Below are 20228 nucleotides of genomic sequence, written 5' to 3'. Positions count from 1 at the left end.
GTAATAATAATATAAGAAGAAGGGCTACTATACATAAGCAATTAGTGTGCATCATACATGGCATCACTATATAATTTATATACGAAGTGAAGATATATAAATTATGTTCTCTTCTTAATGCCTTTCCCTAATAAGCAAAATGCATAATTTAACTGAAATTGATAATAAAACAGTCATTGTGACATCCATGTCATTTCTTAATATTACTTTCAGCATTTAATTTCTAAAATAACATCAAGATTTGGGAACAAGTCTTCAAGTGCCTATAACGCTAGTCTAAAAAAGAACTTAAAGATGTATTTTTGAGGATTGCCATCTGTCAAATTTAAGAAAAAGTCTGAATAGTGATTTCTTATTTTCCATTCTTTTTCTTCTAAATAAATTGTTCCCAGTAGTTTTCTAGTTGGACCCTGAGAATATAGACAAGCATTTATATTTTAGAGAAACATATCAGAACTCCTGAATTTTGAGCAGGTAATTTAAAAGTGTAAGACAAACAAAAACACAAGACAGGAAGAGAACACAAGAGGACTCACCACACAGGTGTTGCAAACCTTTACTTGATTGATTTGTAATATTTACAAATGCCTATGCTGTGAACTTCATATCTTTTTATTGAAATAAACATAAACAGTATTTCAGTGATTTGCCCCATTGGCACAGAGATTACGAGATTACGTCACTGATCAGTTGCAAAGGCCACTACTTCCTCCTCACAGAACAGGAATCCTCCCCTAGTCAGAGAGAGGCAGACCTAGAACTTACATGAAGACCAAGGGACAACCTGACCCAAAGCAAATCCTAGTGTGTCCCCCTCAGACTGGAATAGCAGCTGCCTCTGCAACTCAATGGCTCAAAATTGCTAAAAGACAGCACTAATAAGTCTCAGTCTATCAGGCAAAATGCCAGACGTGCCATATTTGCTTTAAAATAGCGACACCAATCATACCTACATGCACATGTCCTTAGTGATAACGTTTACATTTTTATTTGGTTTGTCAGGGTAGTGAAGAAACTTGGTACACTCCGTTTCCCTTTTGTTCATATACTTTATTATTTGTCTCGTGTGCCATGCTGTAACAGACAGTAAAGGGAGAGTGATGTCTAGAGTCCTTTTAGCTCGAACATTCTACCGGGAAAAAATGTTGAGCAAAAAAAAAAAAAAGAAAGGATGTTTAAAAAGAAAAAGGGGAGCATGTTTTAAACTCAAAACTGAGGTGGAATGAATCAATCAGAAGAGTGAAAAGGAAATGATTGAAAGAAGATAAAAAGAGAAGCAGGCCAACAAAATTAATGGACAAAGAGTCCATGAAACCACTAAGGGAGTTTATCATAAGATACTCTTTGGACTCTAATTGAAGATATGTGAAGGTTGCAAAAAATTCTTGTGCTAATGAAGGCTTTCTTCTTTTCAGAATATTTCCAAGCTTGAAATAATTTTGCATAGTTAACCTGCATTATCATATTGCAAACTCTAAGATTATAAGTATTTGAACAGTCTAGGCCCTGTAACTTTTCCAATACAGTGTTCCATTGGAAATGGTTTCCTTTTAGATTTTTCTAAAAGAATACTGAAAGACCAAACCGTGCCACACCACTGGTGGTGGTGTTTTATTTTGAGTCTATTCCAGTGGTTCTCAAACTTCAGCGTGCTCAGTTTCTGATTCAGTAGGTCTGGGCTGGGGCCCTGGAATTTTCGTTTCTAAGAAGTTCCCATGCAATGCTGATACTGCTGGCCAGGACTACACTTTGAGAACCACTGCTGTAACACAAATACACGTACAAATGCGTCCTAAGAAGCCTGTTTAGTCCCTGAGTGTAACCTGAATTTCACGTCCTTACGGCCTCACCATTTTAATCTTCAATCGAGAGGGGTAGAATTATGCTTGTGATTTTTCTGTTTCATTCTCTAAAAAGAAAACTCTGAGCCCACACACTTAATGATCTGCGATGAGGTCATTTGCACCTAGGTAATTTATTTAGGCAACAAGTAGTCTTGCTAGAGGTTTTAAGGGGGTGCCAGCAGGGCAGTGTTTGGTTTTCAGGTTCCTGGGACTACCTTAAATCCCCTCCTCCGTCTTTCTTTCTTTCTTTTTCTTTTCTTTTGCATTTCCGTTTGGAAAGCCCCGACTGCGGGGTCTCGGGGAGTCCGGGTTCCCAGGTCGCTAGGTAGGGGCGGAGCCCGGCCCGGCCCCGCCCCGTCTGTCCGCAGCGCCCCCTCCCCGCCCGCCCCGCCGCCCGCCCGCCAGCCAGCCCGCGCGGGCACCTCCGCAGTGCTTTCAGCTGCGAGCCTGGGCGGCGGCGGCGCTCGACTTTCGGGAGCCGGGCGGCACTGGAAGCTCACTCCTCCGCTCGCCCTCTCCCGACCGCGGAGCCCTTGCAGCCATGAGGGAACAGCTCAAAGGGTAAGTGCATCGCGGCCCCCTCTGATCGCCGCAATCCGTGCACTTGTGGCACGAGCTGGGGGCAAGGCGAGGCGGCCAAAACTTGGATAGGCGCGGCAGCTGGACCCCGGGCTCCGGGCGGCGGGCGTCGAGGAACCTCCTCCGCGGGTCCCCGGCGGCGCCGTTGCAGGTGCGCCCCCGGGGCTTTCCCCCGCGCCGGGCTCGCGGGGAGCCCCCTTCCGCTTTGGATCGGGCTCGGAGAGAAAAAGCTGATTTCTCACCCTACCCAGAGGGGACAGCGCGGTCCCCACGCGGGGATTGGGGCTGCTGGAGCTTTTTGCTCCTTTTCGGGCTGTCTGTGTGGTCGTCAGCCAGACAGGCTGTTCCAAAATCGTCGCTCGACCTCGCAGAAGGAAGGGGCGCGCGCGGCTCTACCTTCCATTGCACTGCAAGTGCCAAAAGGTCAACTTTCTGCCTGATTTCTTCCGAGGATTTCAACTGACATTTCCCTCACTTCATTTTCAACTGTGTTCGTGTCATGCCCCAAGACTAGTAGAAATCAGGAAAGAGAAAAAGCAATTTAAAGGCTAGAAGTCGAGGATTTGCCACAGAAGATCGAGGGTGTTTTTTGTTTTTTTGTTTGATTTTTTCCTTTTTTGCCCTCGGGGGTTGAGTGTGGAGTCTTTTCTGAGTGTCCTTCTCTCCCATTTCTCCAGGTGCCTGTGCTCGTCTTTAAGCAAAGTTTGTCATTCCCGATCCGATCATGACAATGAAATGGACAGGACACTTTGTTTATCTCAGTTAAATTTGAAGTTAAATTTGAAGCTTAAGTCGAGGGGGTTTAGTTGCTTGAGGGAGGCATATTAATTATAAAATACTTTAACATGAAAAAAAAAAAAAGCAAACATCTGACTGTAAGTGGTGAACCCAAGTCTTTACGTGAAATCTACATTCTTCCTTGGCTAACAAGCTCTTCCTGGTCTCTCTGCTTCTTTATCCTTGTAACCCCTCATCACCCTTTCTCTTTTGGCTAGATTTTTTTTTTTTAATTTCCTTGTGCCAAATCCCCTCTTTGGAGGATACAGTTACTCTTAGAGAAGCTGGAAGAGCAAATGAAACATCGCGGTTATATGAAAGGTCTCTGACCCTTTATCACCGTGGAATTGGTTTCAGTCATCATTGTTTGATCTTGGATTGGACACGACCCTGAAGTGAAATTGCTTTAGCCAAAGTTGAGGGTGGGTGGGAATTAAGCCCTGAAAAGCAAATAGAACCGAGGACAAGTAACAGCTGGAACAGTCACCCAGGCAATCATCTATGCCCTGGCTGGAGCTGAGCAGAATAAAATGTGAAATATCCCAGGGTAAAGAAATGGGACTAGGATAGGATATCTGATGGTTTGATTGACACCTACCCCTCCAAATGCCTTCCCCACAGTAGCAGAAACTTTTAAATATATTTTCCTATTCCCACCCTGCCAGTATTCCAGCATTACAAGCCAAGTTCAACATTCAGCATGCAAATACCAAGGTTCCTCTAGAAAGAGTCTGATCCCCAGATTAAAGGGAAATGATTTTGTGTGCGTGGATCAATGGGCTCCAGATTATATATGAAGCCAAACTCTAATCCTCTGCAAATCGCAAGAGAACGCTACCTTTTTATATCGCTGCATAGCGATTAGTTTCTTCCCTGGGAAGTAATGGAAAGATGTGTTTTATAAAGGCAACTGTTTGGAATATTTTCAGTACCAAATAACAGTGGTGGCAGAAGAAATCTTATTTTAATTAGACAACTGCGATTTTCCGGCTAGAGCAGTAGAAATTTGTTACTTTCTATAAGTGTTTAGTGTTTGTTTTTAAGAAACTAAAAAAGCAATTTCAATAAGTCTGATTATTCCGGCACTGACAGCAGGAACAGCTCTGAGGCGGTTATAATAACCTTGCACACTACTTGAAACTAAAGAAGGTGAGAGAAAATTTAAATTGTATGGTAGGAAATTAGGTCAGCCCTGGGCTCAGTAGAGTAATGCTTTAATTTCTTATTATTGACAAGTAGGTGTTGCCGGAGTCTTTTGTTATTTTAATTTGCATCAGGGTCCTCCTATCTGGGCCTCAACTGAAAGAAAAGAGAGATTATTGTTATTTGTACACATTTTTAAAAAGGTGGGGATCAGTTGGAAGGAAGTATGTTCAGAGAGGCATATCTGATGCCAGGCTTTGGAACCAGCAGGGTCAAAATCAGTAACATTTTCTAAAGATTTAAAGAATGTTTTAAGCATTATTTATGAAGCTTGTCTTTGTGCTAATGCATATGCAGAATTTTGATCTGTATTAAACATTGTTCTCAGGAAGACTGACCAAAGATGTACCTGTGAACAGGTTTCAGAATTTCCTTTTTGTTCAGGCATAGTATATGGATAGTGTGTTTCTGATACGAAAAGTGAAGTGCAGAAAAGAGACAGTTACCAAAAATAGTACCACCCACCCACCACCACCTCCCCAGCACAGCGTATTTTTCAATATTGTATGTGTATTCCAGGTAAACCTGAGCTGCTTCTCATGGAGTTACTGAGAATTCTCTCCTGGTTTTGAAGACAGACACAGTAATAAATTGAGCTGTAAAATCTATATCGGTCACAAACAAAAAAAATCTGTCTGTCCTATAAGGTAGAATATAGATATGAGTTAATGCAAATTTGTGTTTAGCAATTCACCCTGTCCGTACTCATCTTTCCTATCTGTCTGGGGGGGCGTTAAATGTCTCACTAGGGCTTTGAATTCACCACAGATTGAAAATACCCACATACAGTGAAGTGAATATTTGGTTCATTATATCGTTAACAAAAAATCTGAAATCATTTAGCTATGTTGCGAGTCGTTTTTAGCATTAAATGATTAAAAGATGATTTTTCTAGTTTTGAGGCTTAGTCACGCCCTTTATTCTTCCAACTTTTGCTCACTTCTTTTGCTTGGTACTGGTTTGCAATGGAAGTGAAACTAAGACTGCAAAGGTGAAATATAAATCTGTTTTCCTAGTTACTTTGCATTGCTTAAAAATAAAAGGTTTATGTGTTGGAGGGGAAGAAGTTAAAAAAAAGATTGGCTTTTGAATTTGGTTTGAGATCATTTATCTAGGTTATTCAAGTCCCCCAGAATCACAGGTACTTGGGACAATGAGTACCTAGAAAGGACTAGTATCTGATAACACATGAAGTGGGGGAGAAAGTCGGGGCTTAGGATTTCTTCCGTCTTCCAGTAAAGGAAATTTCAGTTTAGCTAAGGACTGATGGGTTAAAAAAGACTTTCTAAAATCCTTCTCATAACTTGAAATCACTGGAATGAATTCTTTAAAAACATAGAAATGTAAGTATATCAACAGGCGTGAGGTTTTTTTGGAGGAAGGGAACTACATGAATCTCTCATTCACTGTGTGGGATTCTCCTGACACTTGTATGCAAGTTTCTCTTCTAGAATTGCATTTGGTACAAGTTATTTCTCTCCCATGTTCCTGTGACTTGAAGTCCATTGGATGGATGGTGGCTTTTCAGAGTGGTTCTGTCTGTCTGATTAAGTTTATCAGCTCAGACAGACGTTTTTCTGCACGTCCATTGAAGATGCTACAGTCCTACATGTCATGGAGATGGGATGCTATTATTATATAGTGTGTGTAATAAGGGCCTGCACTTGTGGATACCCGTGCCTTTCTCCTCTTCTCCCTTCTTCCCTCCGTTCCCTGATGCTCACAGACGCCTGGCCTTTGGAAATGGTGGAGGCCTAAATGCAGGGTGATCTCAGTAGAAGGCAACCTTTCCTGGCTGGGCACTTGTGTACGGAATTGGTACACAACCACTTTCCAAGCTGAAAAAACGCCTGAGAACAAGCAACACTTTTTCCGTGAAGCTGCAAGCTGCAGCCTCCTTGTGCTGTGCATATAAAGTACCTGTCCCGCCTGCCCCTTCTCCAGATCAGAAACCAGCTTGGTCTTGGGGCTTCCTGAAACCCCCTAAAGCATGGGCTGCATCTTGTGCTCTTCTTGCTCTTTAACACTTAGATGTCACTCTGGTACATTCCAATGACTGAGATGACCCTGTCGTGCTCCTCAAATGAGAATTGTCTCTGCGGAAAAGTAAAACAGAATTGAGCATGTTGGGAAGACTGAAACAGCTCTTTGCAAGTGAACATTATCTCGTAAATTTCTTTCAGTAGCCTTCACTGTTCAATCACTGAACAGGAAATATCAGAAGGATGGTCTGTGAAGTTGTACAGTTTCGGGAATGTCCACATGTTTTTGTGACATTACGATTGCATTACATTTATCAAACCACAACGAATGCTTCTCCTTTTTATTTCTTAAAACACAGAAGTAAATCACATTGAGTGTTTTTGCTCTCTACAAAGGGTCTTGAGCTTGGCTGACTTACCTAGATTATAATCAATGAATAAAAGGTTTGCTTTTAGTGGGCACTAATTTGGAGGCCACCTAATAACAAAAATGACTGCGTTTTGAGCACCAGAAGGTGCTAGTCACTAACCTATATGAATCAGTTAATCCTTTAACTCTCCCAGCTGATCAGGCTTACCCCAAATTTCACAGCTATTAGGTTGGTGCAAAAGTAATTGTGGTTTTTGAAATTTTTAACCTTTTAAACCGCAATTACTTTTGCACCAACCTAATAGGGTGCAGAGCCAGAATCCATTCCTAAGGTTTAAAACCTATGCTGAGATCACTTGACGTTGTTGCCTCCCCAAACTCCTCTTTCTGTGCGAGGCCTCTGTACAGTCAGCTCCTCTTGCAGCGTCTACCTTTCAGCTATTTCTCCCCTCTCCATCCCTACCCTTCCCCCAAAGATTATGAATAGGCTCTGAGTATGAGGACCGAAATATCCTTCAGGCCTGTGTTTTACTGTATCAAAGCCCGTCATGTAATCCTGAAAACTGGAAATACGATGCTATGGTGATTTATGTAGATGGGCCAAAGTAAGGAAAAGTATATGTAGTTATCTCTCCCGGGTTTATTCCCGTAATTGAATGAGGAACAAGGGCGGTTTGTTCTTTCTGTGGCAGGAGCTGATAACCAGCAACCACACTTAGCTAAACTTGAAGAAATGGAAGAGAGCTGTGAATGCTTCATTCAGGCCCAGGTAAATACAGGAAAAGGTGTAGTGGTGTATACAGCGTAGAGATTGAACAAGACATTCTAAAAGAACTGGGAAGAGCGAAGGTATGATGTATTAGTCAGGTACTGGATATACCTTAAGGTGACATGAAACAGAGCTATCATGGATAGGAGATCTGCATGTGGAGAAGAAAGAGTAATAGAAAAAAGGTCAGGGGTAGTGAAAGCAAATGAGAAGTGAGGCGAGTTATTTATTGAACTAATGTCCAATATTTCTTTGACAGAGTTGAATAACACTTGTCAGTGTCCTTTCTGAATGTTCCGCATTGGACAGGTGAAGAAATCTTCGTTTTCAATGATTGGTTACATAACAAGGTCATTTTATTATAACAGGAGTGCAGCTGAGTTGTCGGTGCACAAAGGAAACAAATTCTGGTTACCAAATAATGTGCATGTTGCATTTACCTTTGAAAGCAAAGGTAGGGGCTCCTCTCCTTGGAAGATAAACGCTCTACATTGCACAATGGAAAGACTTTGAAGTGAAGATGCTGAATGATTCAAAAGCAAACCGGGTTGTTATGTTTTTTCTCCTTTTCTCTACTGCCCATTATAAATTCTAAACTCTCTCTTTGTATTTTATGTTTTAGCCACGAGACCCAAACAACTTGCTGGGACCATCCCAAAATGACAGAGCTCTACCAGTCTTTAGGTAAGGATATGGCCATGTTTCTTCCTGGTTAAAGGGCAGATGACTTTTAGCATAAAGTAGTAGCTTGTAGTATGCAAATCATGTGTTGTCTAAATATATCACTAGCTTGTTTAAAGGGTAAAAATGACTCCTTTCCATCCCAAATTGATCAGCTTTCTTTTTTTCAGAGGTTCCTTAAAAATATGTTTTAGAATTTCGTTGATTCCTGAAAATTCACTACACCTGAGAGGGCCAAAAGGTCTTTGTCGTTTTCTTTGCTACCTAAAAGGATGGAAAAAATACTTGCAATTGATGGCAATTTTACCCGCACCAAGAAATAAAACTGTTTCAGGTTGCTCTTACTGATTTCTTCCTGGTGAAACCAAGACCAGGTTTTGCCAGACCACGAATGTTGTGTGAAGGAATTTTCTGCAGTCTTTCTAGTGCTTAAAATTTCCTCTCGGGTCATCACTGTGAACATTTCAATGACTTCTCCCCTATGGCTTGTTTTGTGTTTGTGTGAGAGCCTGACAGTTCTTTTTCCCCTCACAATTTGGAATTTTTTGAACAGATACACAGCCTCCAAGTAAGGGGAACACACCATCTTTCTCATCCTTGATGAAAAGTCTAGTCTATACCGATTTAGTTCCATCAGGAATGATCTGAAGTGAATTCTGTTATATCATAACTTGTTATAGTTGTTTTTAAATAACAATACATAGTCATGTCTTCTCTACTACTGAAAAATTTTTAAGTTTGCTTTTTTACGAATGGACATATTTACAGATAAAAATGCATAAGGTAAACTCTGGGTTTAAAGTTGCATGACAAAGCCCATAGGAATCGGTGCTTAAGCAAATTCTGGATATGTATATACATATATATTAGTATGTATATGGCGTGTGTGTGTGTGTGTAACTATTACTGTCTTCCATCACAGGTTCCCATTGGTTAATGTATTGCAGCTATAGAGACTTTAAGGAATGGGATAGGAGATATTAGCCCCAAAAAACTGTTTTTCTAAACTTTTTCTACTTATAAATTATATAAGTTCCTTCTAGAAAATCTGAAAACTACAAATAAAAAGCATGAAAAAGAAAAGGAGTCACATAATTTTACTAGCCACACATATCTAATACATTTCAACTAATATTTTGCCATTTCAGTCTAGCAGCAAGTGTGTGTATGCATGCATGCACATCAGTACACACACGCTCTCACACTTTTTTTAAAATGGAAAGAAAATTGGGATCAGCTAAATGTAAAGTGCTCCATTTCAGCCCCTGCAGAATACTCCTGGCTCGTACACCGTTGCACTGTTTAGGCCACAGGTGGAAAATTTGAATGCTTATATTTTGGCAAATGAGAGAATGACAAGTTCAGCTGAAGTGGACAGCGGCTGTCCTGGGGTAGCTGGTAGTCCTAGCCCAGTGTTTTCGGGACTTCAGGGTTTTCAAGAGAAACTAGGAATCTGTCAAGAAAGAGCTAATTTAAACTTGTCTGTGGGCCTCCTGATTATAACCTCTGGTTTACACAGACTCAGCCCACTAGTAATTTCCACTCTAATTACAGTGATCTCTAGTTGTGATATTTTAATGTACTTTTCTTTTAAAATGATGATTGTCATTAGTTTAGAAATATGACAAGCTAACAGCTAAAGAAGAAAAGACAAATCATCTATAACTCACCTCTTAGAGAGTTTAATATTCCATACATATATTTTTACAAAAGTTGGATCGTTCTGTTGTATAATCAGCTTTTTTTCACCTAAAGGTAATGTACCGTGGCCATATTTCCATTTCATTGCATTGTATTCTCTACCAGCTTACTTTTTTTTTTTTTTTTAAAACACAAAGGAATTCATACTTTATTCAGACAACACTGAGAGGGAAAAGAAAAAGGGGGAATGAGTCTGGAGAAAGGGAGATCCTGCTCCCAAGGATTTGGGGGAACACAGTGGGGGTACCTGATCTACCACACATTCAGAGGGTAGGGAGGGGGAAGGATGTTTTATACCCTGGTTATGGAGCAGGGAAAAAGGTTCTTGCTATGGAGAAAAGAAGAAAGGAAGGCCAGAGAAGGGTTTCCCGTCATCTCAAGACAATCTCACAAGACAGGAATATATCAGCATCTAACTACTGGGGAGGGATGGATGCGAGCAGTTCTGGGAGCTAACAGATCTGTGAGACTCAGGCTTGTCTTCTGAAACATGGCTAAGAGTGATCCCAGGGTGATTGCTGGGATCTACTGCCAAGAAAAAGACTCCCTCACGAAATCTGGGTCTGGGGGAAGTGGTGGTGTCTTTAAACCCCCAAAGCAGACATCAACTCAGGGGTTCCATTTCAGCCCCTGCAGAAGACTCCTGACGTATACATATACACGAAACATGTAATGAAGAGCTTGGCAATGTTGAGTGGATCCCTTTAAGGAGCTGCCAGCTTACTTTTAATTACTCTGTAATGAGAAATCACAAATATGGTTGATAAAAAATTAATTATGAACTATCAATGAATAGGTGCTTGTGCCTATTCATTCCTCGATAGGAATTAAATACACTTTTCATCGTCATGTTTCTCAAGTTTTCTCCGTAGGTTGAATGTGGTGCTAACTTCAAAACTGGTGTTCTAGCATGATTTGTGACCTTGGATAAATGATCTGACTTTGGAAGATAATGGAATTTTACAGTTCCTGGGGGAATTTAGAGCTCATTTATTACAAACTTTTTCTTGAATGGAATCAACTTTATTGAGATAATTTACATATAATAAAATGCAGCCGTCATAAATATATGGTCAATTTCGACCACATTTGAAATTCTGGTGTTTGCTGTCCTAATAACAAACATCTTGGAAGTGAACTAGGTGCCGAAATTTGTTTTTCAGATTTCAAAACTAAGATTCCACTATTTTTGTTATAATCAAACAGTACTGGGGCTAACTTTTATCCAGTGTTGACTCATCAAATAGCATCTACCATTTATTGGGAGTCTACTGTATGTGAAGTACATGTAACAAGTCAGCAACCATCCTGCCTGTGGTGGATGGTGTCCACTGCTGTATTTCACAGGGCGGTGAAGTCAGGTGCAGCAAAGCCATTTATCAGGGCTACATGGCAAATACCCTGGGATTTGTGCTGGGTCTTCTGTTAGTGTTTTCACTTTGATTTTGTTCCCTTAGTAAAGTACTGGTTTGTCCGTGTAGGATACTGTGCACCTGCTACAAATATGTACAAGTTGACATTTTTACCTATGGATAGATAGTACCTTGCATGGTATTTCTGGAACAAACCAGTGCATTTCTAGCAATAGTATGGTGGCCTTCTTAGACAACAGACACTCCTCTTTTCACTATTGCCAGGCACACATGGAATGATTGATTTAGTTTGTGATATGTCTACATCGCGAAGATAACCTGTAAGATTAAGTACCATTAATGCCCTTCCCACCCCCAAATTATAGTGTTTCAAAGTTGAAATACAAGCATCACATAATGAAAAGAAACGTTCTCTTTTTTATTACATATTGGCTTATATTTTTCCTCATGAGGTATCCCTTTAGGGCCCGGTTGCTGTTTTGAGCTGGGTGAAATGGTTGGAAACCTTCAATTGCACTCAATTCATGAAACCGGTGTTGAGTGGTGCGTTAAATGTTTTAGACTATCCTTAGGTCACTCTCCTAATAGAACCTGAACCTCTTGTCTGTGGTAACATGTTGACAATATCAAGACGTTGCTTATCTCCACCCCCACCCCAGACATATCTCTACTGTACAAGCTGCAGTGGTTCACAATATGCATGAAATGTAACACACTCCTAAATGTGCCCACTTCTGAGGAGGTTTCCAATTTCCATTTTTGTCAAACTCCCCAACCAGCCTGTTCAATACACCCTGTTATCTGCCTTGCCCCCAAAAGCATTCAAGTGTTCCACTCTACCCGTGGTTTGAACAGCATAGTGTTATAAGTCAAAAATATTTTGTAAGGACAGAAAAAGTAGCACTTGAGCATTAACTGATGGAAGGCTATAATACTTGAAATGTTCATATTGGAGATCTCTAGTTAATAGAATTCCAGGTGATTTTTCTTTTTCGTTCTTCTTTTCCTGATTTTCTACAATGAATTTATATTATTTACAGTTACATATTTCACAAAAAAATTTCTTCATCAAAACTCTGCCTACCCCATTCCTCAGTGTCCCTACAGCTATAATTCATTAACCAATGAGCACCTATGACAAAAAGCAGTAATAGCTGCACATACATACATACATAAACACACACACAGAATTTATGTTTAAATGCCCTGATTTCCTTAGACTTGATCAGGTAAATTTAAACAGAGGGATATCCTCTCGTGTGTTGTTACTCTCTAAATACATCCATTCACAAAAAAGCAGACTTAAAAATTTTTAGTGGTAAAGAAGACACGACTAACATTTTTGATTAAAAAAATATAAAAGAATTCATCTCAGGTTATTCTCAACAGATCTAAAACTTTTTTTGGAATGCGCTATTTATCAAATGTTAAAAAATATTTGTGCTTTTCCCTTATTTTTAAGCTGTGTACCCATTCAAAAAATTCTAAGTTATGAGAGGAAAAATCGTCAGACTCCCACACAAAACACAAAACAATTCATAGTAAAGAAATAATTTAAATGTTTACAATGATGACCTGACAGTCATTAGGAATTTGAGCATTGGAAGGTCTCCAGAAAAATTTTTATGCAACATTAACGGTTTGGCAGATGCATTGTCTTGTTTTCACAAGAAAGAAATCAATAAGAATAATTCGAAAACAGTTTTCTGTCAGCATTTTTCTCTGACTACCCCCACTGTGGTGGGATGAACGGTATATAGAAAACAAAGTTTTCCGTATCTATTTTTATATGGGCCTTATATCCTTGTCTTTAAAATTAGGGTATTGGACAAAAGTGTCTTAAGAATTTTGTTTCTCTCTTACTTTGGGCTGAGGTGGGGTGGAATCTTTCCAAAACTTGCTTTGATCCTAACTTTTCAAGAAGTACCTTTGGCTGACTCTGCAGACAAATGCGTTTCTAAAAGTTTAATCATTCCTATTTTTAAAAAATGCACATTCTGGGAAAACAAACAACAGGGAGAAGATCTTGCCACCCATCCCTGTCTTACAGGCAGAGTGAGGCAAAGCTGTCATCAAGTAGGGAGGCTCTCTAGATATTTCCCACAAGCCCATAGGGCCATCCATTTGTTGTTGAGAAGGCATATTCTACATCGTTTCTTAGAAGTAATAATATGCTCAATTCATAAGGTGAATTTCAGGTTTCTTTTAGCATCTTTACAAGTGTAACGGAAAAACTGTTGTTCCAATATGTTATCTTGGTGATTTAAAACTTGAAGCTCTTCCGGGTGGCCAGTTACCTCAGTTGGTTAGAGGGTGGTGCTGATAACACCAAGGTTGCTGGTTCGATTCCCGCATGGGCCACTGTGACCTACACCCTCCTTAAAAAAAAAAAAAAGAAAAGAAAGAAAACCTTAAAGCTCTTTAAGGCTCCAGAAGGCATTTACAAAATCAGTATATGTGAGATAGCAATGTGCTCTGGAATTTATTTTGAAATACTTATATAGTATTGATTTATGTGAAGTGTGATTATATGATTAAAACCCTGTCGTTTTCTCACAATTTATGTCTAGGTTCTTGAGTTCATCACTGAGATTTTAAACTAACTCTCTCTCTCTCTCTCTCTCTCTCTCTCTCTCTCTCTCTCTCTCTCACACACACACACACACACACACACAATATGTGCTGCTTAAAAGTAAAGTATTTCTTAGTTTGTCTTATTGTAGGTATGTTTATAAATACAATATAATCTTTATGTGCTGCCCTCCATGGTTCCTTTCTGAATTACAATGTGAGATGTTTACATTAGTGATACCAGCAATATAGCAAAGCAACAGTAGTTTGCAAAGGAGACACATAGGTAAAACTAGGGTCACAGGAAGAGAGAATCATTAAGCTTCAGGTTAACTGACTTTATTTCAAACCGTTCATTGCAATCTAGATTGCTGTATGTATGATCTGACATTACTTATCCCAATTTCCTTTTCCTTCGTTGAAGCCCCTCTAACCAGCAGTTTTTTCTCTAGGGGTAATGGTTCTCCTCTTTTCCTGCAGTTCTGGCATTCTTGAAGAGGATCTAGCCCCTCATAGCTCTTACCCAAGTTTTGGCACTCAGTATTCACGGTGCTCACCCGAGTGATGCAAAAGTTCTCAACTTTCAGAAATGGACTTATGACTGTTTTAGGATTCTCAAGAAAAGTGGTCTTAAAAACCCTTGTGATTTGAAGGCAGTCCATCAACATGTGGCCCTTAGCCTCACATCTGTTGCCTGAGAAGAGCTTCAGAATGTTAAAATGAGGGCTTAGTTTTAGAGTCTGATGGGTCTGAGGTTGGTGTGGTTCTTGAGCAGTCTTAGTTAAGAGGACTAGGTAAGCCCCAGTTAAGAGCCTAAGAGCTTCTTCAAGATACATGAATATCATTTTTAATAAATAATTGCAGCTGTCAAGATAGAGTTAGAAACACTGCCACAGAAATCTTGCACCTCTGTCCTCAGTTTGCCAAGAAGAAGGAGAGTAAGTGAGCTTATTCTCCCATCTCTTTTGATAGGCTTTCTACATTCCATTAAGCATTCCCTCCTGAGGATGCCCATGGCTTAGGAACTGCGGGATTCTGAATGACAATGAATTCCTTTTGCTTTGAGAACTTGACCTAATGCTTTTCTCAGCATGTTTGGTAAACCAAACTGTTCGCAACATAGCTACTCAATATTTAGCACATTCCTTTCCTTGTTTCTTATTCTAGTTCCTTAAGTGTTGCTAAGTATTGAAAACTCTGCCTTTCGATTTTTCATTAGCATAATACCTGGAACTGGAAAGACTATCTAAATTCAGGTCCCAGCTTGAATGTGACCTTGAGCTAGTCCTTTGCTTTCTCTTGATCTTCGATTGTCTGGTTTTACTTTAACTTCTGGCTAGATTAGGGCTTGGTTTTATGAATGCTGTGCCCAACTCCCCAGTTTTTCTTTTGTTACCACCAGCCTAGAATACGTGAATACTAGGATCACCACCTTTATTATAATTGCACTTTCATTTGTGTAGCCGGTTACAGTGTGCAGAGAATTTTCAGAAATAACCGTATTTTATCCTTTCACAGCTGTAAATTAGGTATATAGCTGGTATCTGACCTGAATTTTCTGTCCATTTCAGTTTTAGATTTTCTGTCCTGCCATCCCTTTGAGTACACTTCCTATTTTTGATTTGGGAAAAAAATGCTACCATATCAGTGGATGAGGCAACTATTTCCTTCTTTCCATTTGGACTTGAGCAGACCAAGGCGCAAGGCTTGCTTTGACTTATTCATACTGATAAGGAACCAAGTCCAGAGTACACATTTTATGGCTGCTAGTTCACTGTTCTCAAAGGAATATCCATTACTCGTAGCATGATTTATAAAATTGCTTTATCAGCGTAATTAAGCTATGGAATCTCAAATGACATTCTATATTCCCTCGCTGACAAAGTTAGCACAGGAGATTTACTCAGATTTGCAAAATAGAAGACATAAGACATTAAGGCTGTTATAAATGTTCTTCCTTTACTTCTATCCTGCTTATAAAAGAAAAAAGAAAAATAATCTGCTCTTTTAACTTCGCTTAGGCTCAATTGATTTTCCCCATTTGTAGAATAGAAATGTAGTCTTCAAATCAAAATTTATGGCATTTTTCTAGAATATTCTTTTATAATACTGTTTTCTTGTTCAAATAACTTGATTTAAAGCTTCTAATTGAAGAACATAAATAAATAGATATTTCTGAATTGTATCTTCCAAAGTTTATTTCAGAAGGGAACTCAAAAGGATTCTCTCTCAGACTTAGACCCGTGTACAATTTAAAAGAGCTGCCAAATTGTAGTTTACTTGATCTAAATAAGAGAAGCATTAGGGTTACACCTGCAGCTGTGCAAAAAGTGCAGGATGTGTACAATTTTATGTAGGTGGTCTGCAGCAGACAGTTTTTGCACACAAAGTAAAGGCATCTAAAAATGTGTCTCCTCTTCTTCAGCTATCCCCGGTATTTCTTTTTTAAGCCCACAAGTCTGATTACCTCTGTATGTCTCTCGGGAGCTACAATTTTGCTGGAAAGAGATTCAGAACAGTCAGGGCACTCTATAAAATAGATAGTGAGTTTTTAAAGTTTGTATCCTCTACAGTAGTAATAAAATGACCTAAAAATATTCTGGAAGACTCTCTTATGACATAGTGGATGAGTCATTAGCTTATTTCTGAATTGGTGATATTCTGTGAGAATGTTTCAGAATTTGCCATTGCACAAAGTCTTGGTCCATTGCATAACTCCGGGGAAGTCCTTGTGTATGTCCCCTCATAAATTGAAGCTTATGTAACTGGGACATATGTTGCATATGTGTGAATGTGTCTGTGTGTATGCACACATTTATATGTTTACATATGTATTTTTATCAAGCATTAATTTTTGTAGGAAAGTTATTCTTTTTATATTTTGCTTTCTAGTTTATTAAAGAGGCTGTCAGTTCTAGAGCCATGCTTCGCAGCAGGCTTTTTTTTTTTTTTAACATACAGTACATCACAGACTTGTAGGTGGTCCTACTGAAACTGACTAGTATGCACTCATATATTTAACTCACTGCACAAGTTCTGCGAGGCTTGATCTGGTCTGTACTCTGTTCTGTGAAATGAGCCCATTCATCACACATTTGGATGTCATATTGCTATAAAAGTTGCTTAACACATTCCCAGTATCTTTCCTTGTGAAGCACCATTCTTTGACTAGCACTGTTCTAGAGCACTGAATTTTTTTTAATTTTTTTTTGTGAGCACTGAATTTTTGAAAGTAGAAATGTCAGCTCGAATCAAGTGACCTTGGATGGGGGTAGGATAATTAATTAGCACCAAACAAAGTGCACCTGAAAAAATGTTATTTGTGGTACTTTATAGTTTGCCAGTTGAGACAAATTCAGGCAAAGGAGGGATCTTCTCTTCATTATCATTTCACAGCCCTTCTTGCAATTATTTTGGAGCTCACCCCATTATAGGAAAGGGCCAGGTGTGAAGTGGCAGAGCCCCGTCCTGCCTAATTTAATGCCTCCCCCGTTCATACAATTAAATATAATGTATAGAATGTGATGTTTTTCAAATACAAGTTTGTTTTTATCCAGAATACAAAATGTGGTATGTGTACTCTTTACATTATGTGATGAATTCAATGGGGAAGTGATTTACTGTGACTTTACTGTTGTCACTTTATGAGTTTAGGTTGGGAGGGAATGTGATGTAACAGCAAAATCGTTTATTGACTTTGAGGCTGGTGAGATGTAGATTTGAATTCTGACTCTGCCACCAGTTCTCTGTGGCCAAAGACAAAGGCACTAACAATTTTGAACCCCAACTTACCAGTTTCTTAAGTAGTTATGATACCACTTTCCTTAGAGAGTCTTGTGGGAATTAGAGAGAATATATATAAAATGACAAAATATCTGACATAGTAACTGAAAGGATTATAATTGCCATTGATGATGATTACGATAATGCACTGTTTATTATTATTAGTGTTGTTATCATATTCATATATTACGTCCCTCCTTATCCAAAACCTATTGGGTTCCTGAGTTCAGATACCAACAGGTAGTGAGGGTCACCCAGGTTTAGGTCTTTAAGTGACACTTGAGGAGCCACTTAATTTTCCTAAAGTAGGTTACCTCTTAACCAAGGTACCAGGGTTCACCTGATCACAATTTATCCCAACTTCAGGCAAGTATGCACCTCCTTTAATTTGAAATGCAAAGTAGAATAACAAACTTTATACGGTGTTCTTTATTGTCTCCCAATTCTAAAATAATACACCTTTGGTAATAGAAAACAATTCACACCATAACCTTTCATCATAAATGCAGATGACTTTATTAATACATATGTGTGTGTGTAACGTTATATCTCTCCTTATCTGTGTCTTTAAGACCTTAGAAGTTTAAATAAAGTACAAAATCTAATATATGTGTTGTAAAAACAAGCTGGTAGAGAAACATGCCCAATAATTCATAAATATAAAGGAGAAAGCCTGTAAAACAATGTGCCATGCTCAGAAAAATGCCCGACACATAGTAAACACCTAACCAAATGGTGGTGGCACTATTATGGTAGGGGAGGGGGCAAGGGGATGGCTACAGAGGAAGTTAAGGTGGGATGAGACCATGCATGACAAGCTTTATATGACATGCTGAGGGTTTTGATGCTAAGATTTGTTACTTGGGTGATATATCAATCAGGGTCCAGTCAGAAAATAGAAACCACTCTAGTTATTTCAAACAGAGGGAATGTAATGCCAAAAATTGATTACCTAATGATGGAAGAGCTAAGAAGCCAAACAGACAGCAAGGAGCCTCTGCTATACCTAGGGCTGGAGGGACAGTGGAAAGAAGGGTATCACCAGAACCCCAGTAGCCATGGTTATCAGCTGGAACTAGAACCAGTGGCCATTTGGGACCACTGAGGGAGGGGCTGATGGGAGAGAGTTGGAGCCAGGAAGGAGACACAGCTACTGGCAAAGCTTTTGGCGAAGGCAGAGAGCAAAAGGGAGAAATACCTGTCCTTTCCTTTCCTCATGACCTCTAGTCTTCTTCCAGTGACTCCCGTTGGCCAAACTTCCCTGGAAGCCAATTGGTAAGGGAGCAGAACAATGCCATTCTCTGTAATAAAGAGCAGAGCAAGGCGAAAGGTCAGAGAATGGATCTGAGAAGAAACAAGCAAGTGGTTGAAGTGCAGGAGACCTGGATGACAATGCAGCCAACCATCTGTGCCAGTACTCAGGGATGAGAAACACGAAGCCTTCAAAGTTTTCTTAGCACTTACTGATCTGAGGTGACTTAGAAAAGGCAGTAGAAGGGCACACTGGGTTCAAAGGGAACTAAACTAGAAACAAGAAAAGAGGAGGTAGCAATAAAAAAAAAGTCATCTGCACAGAATTTCAAACACTGAAGATAAACTCCTATGCATTTGATTGTAGTATATGCATTGTGTATACTTGTTCCTTGTCAAGTCTCTCAAGACTAATGAACTTCTTTAAAGCAAAGACCGTCTTCCTCACCTTTGTGACCAGTGCCTGGTGTATGGTAGCCTCTGAGTAAATAAATGTTCATTGAAATGAAACACAGTAGAGCAAGGGAGAGTGATTTTGCTGGGGAAGAAGACAAATACCATTCATGAAGATGGAAAGATATAGATGATATTTTCTGAAGGCAGATTATTAAACTGGCAAGATGGAACTCTCTGGAGAGATGGAGATGGAGTTCTTTCCAGAATGTAGAAGATAAAGGCTCATAATAGTAAAAATAGGGTATATTGATTAAGTTGTAGATTTCACTGGCAATTAGATAGTTTAGCAAAACCAGGTGAACTGTTGTTCTGGAATTCATTTTGTCCTAAGAGGAGTAACTAATTGATAATCAAGAAGATAAGACCCTTGAAAGAAAGAATCAGTATGGATCTGGAATTTAAATAACCAGGGAAGGAAACACAACACAATTTGATGTGCCGATAGCCTCACTTACTCATTGGTTCCTTGACTCAATATTTAAGAGTGTGCTAAACATTGTGAATCCTAAACTAGAGTACAACAGGGTAAAAATATTATGGAAAATAAAGCTTATTGAAGGTATAAAATTTTGTATAATCCGATTTTTCTTGAATATTAAAGTGTCTGTTCATTCCAGAAATTTTGGAAAAAGTGTGAAAAGAAAATAAAAATCACCTCAAATCTCAGCACCCAGAAATAATCACCATTTACATTTTAAAGGATTGCTTGCTTCCAATCCTTTTTTTCTGTGTAGTTTTATATAGTTGTTAGAGATAATATTATGTTTATAATGTTGTATCCTACTTTATTCATTAAATATCATAAGTTTTCTCTCATTCTTAACAATTCTTCAGGGATATTACTTTTTCCTAGTTGCATTTTCTTGAAGTACCACCTTTTAAAAATAA

The 20228-nt window shown here is 39.2% G+C and overlaps 1 protein-coding gene across 13 annotated transcripts in view; it reads left to right on the top strand.

Annotated features, from left to right (window-relative positions):
* DMD (dystrophin) overlaps positions 1-20228 on the top strand; it is a 2125071-nt gene that overhangs the window by 1968243 nt on the left and 136600 nt on the right. For 9 of the 13 annotated variants that reach the window (XM_074323908.1, XM_074323912.1, XM_074323913.1 and 6 more), the window contains one exon: positions 8147-8208. In XM_074323908.1, coding sequence (XP_074180009.1) covers positions 8147-8208 — 62 coding nt within the window. Of the gene's footprint in view, positions 1-2247; positions 2406-8146; positions 8209-20228 lie in introns of those variants that run through there. The other 4 variants (XM_019710547.2, XM_019710549.2, XM_019710548.2 and 1 more) reach the window with 2 other exon arrangements.

This window comes from Rhinolophus sinicus, chromosome X (assembly GCF_036562045.2).
Source record: "Rhinolophus sinicus isolate RSC01 chromosome X, ASM3656204v1, whole genome shotgun sequence".
Taxonomy (NCBI): Eukaryota; Metazoa; Chordata; class Mammalia; order Chiroptera; family Rhinolophidae; genus Rhinolophus; species Rhinolophus sinicus.
The sequence above is the reverse complement of the archived record's forward strand: the minus strand, read 5'-3'. Positions and strand labels throughout refer to the sequence as shown.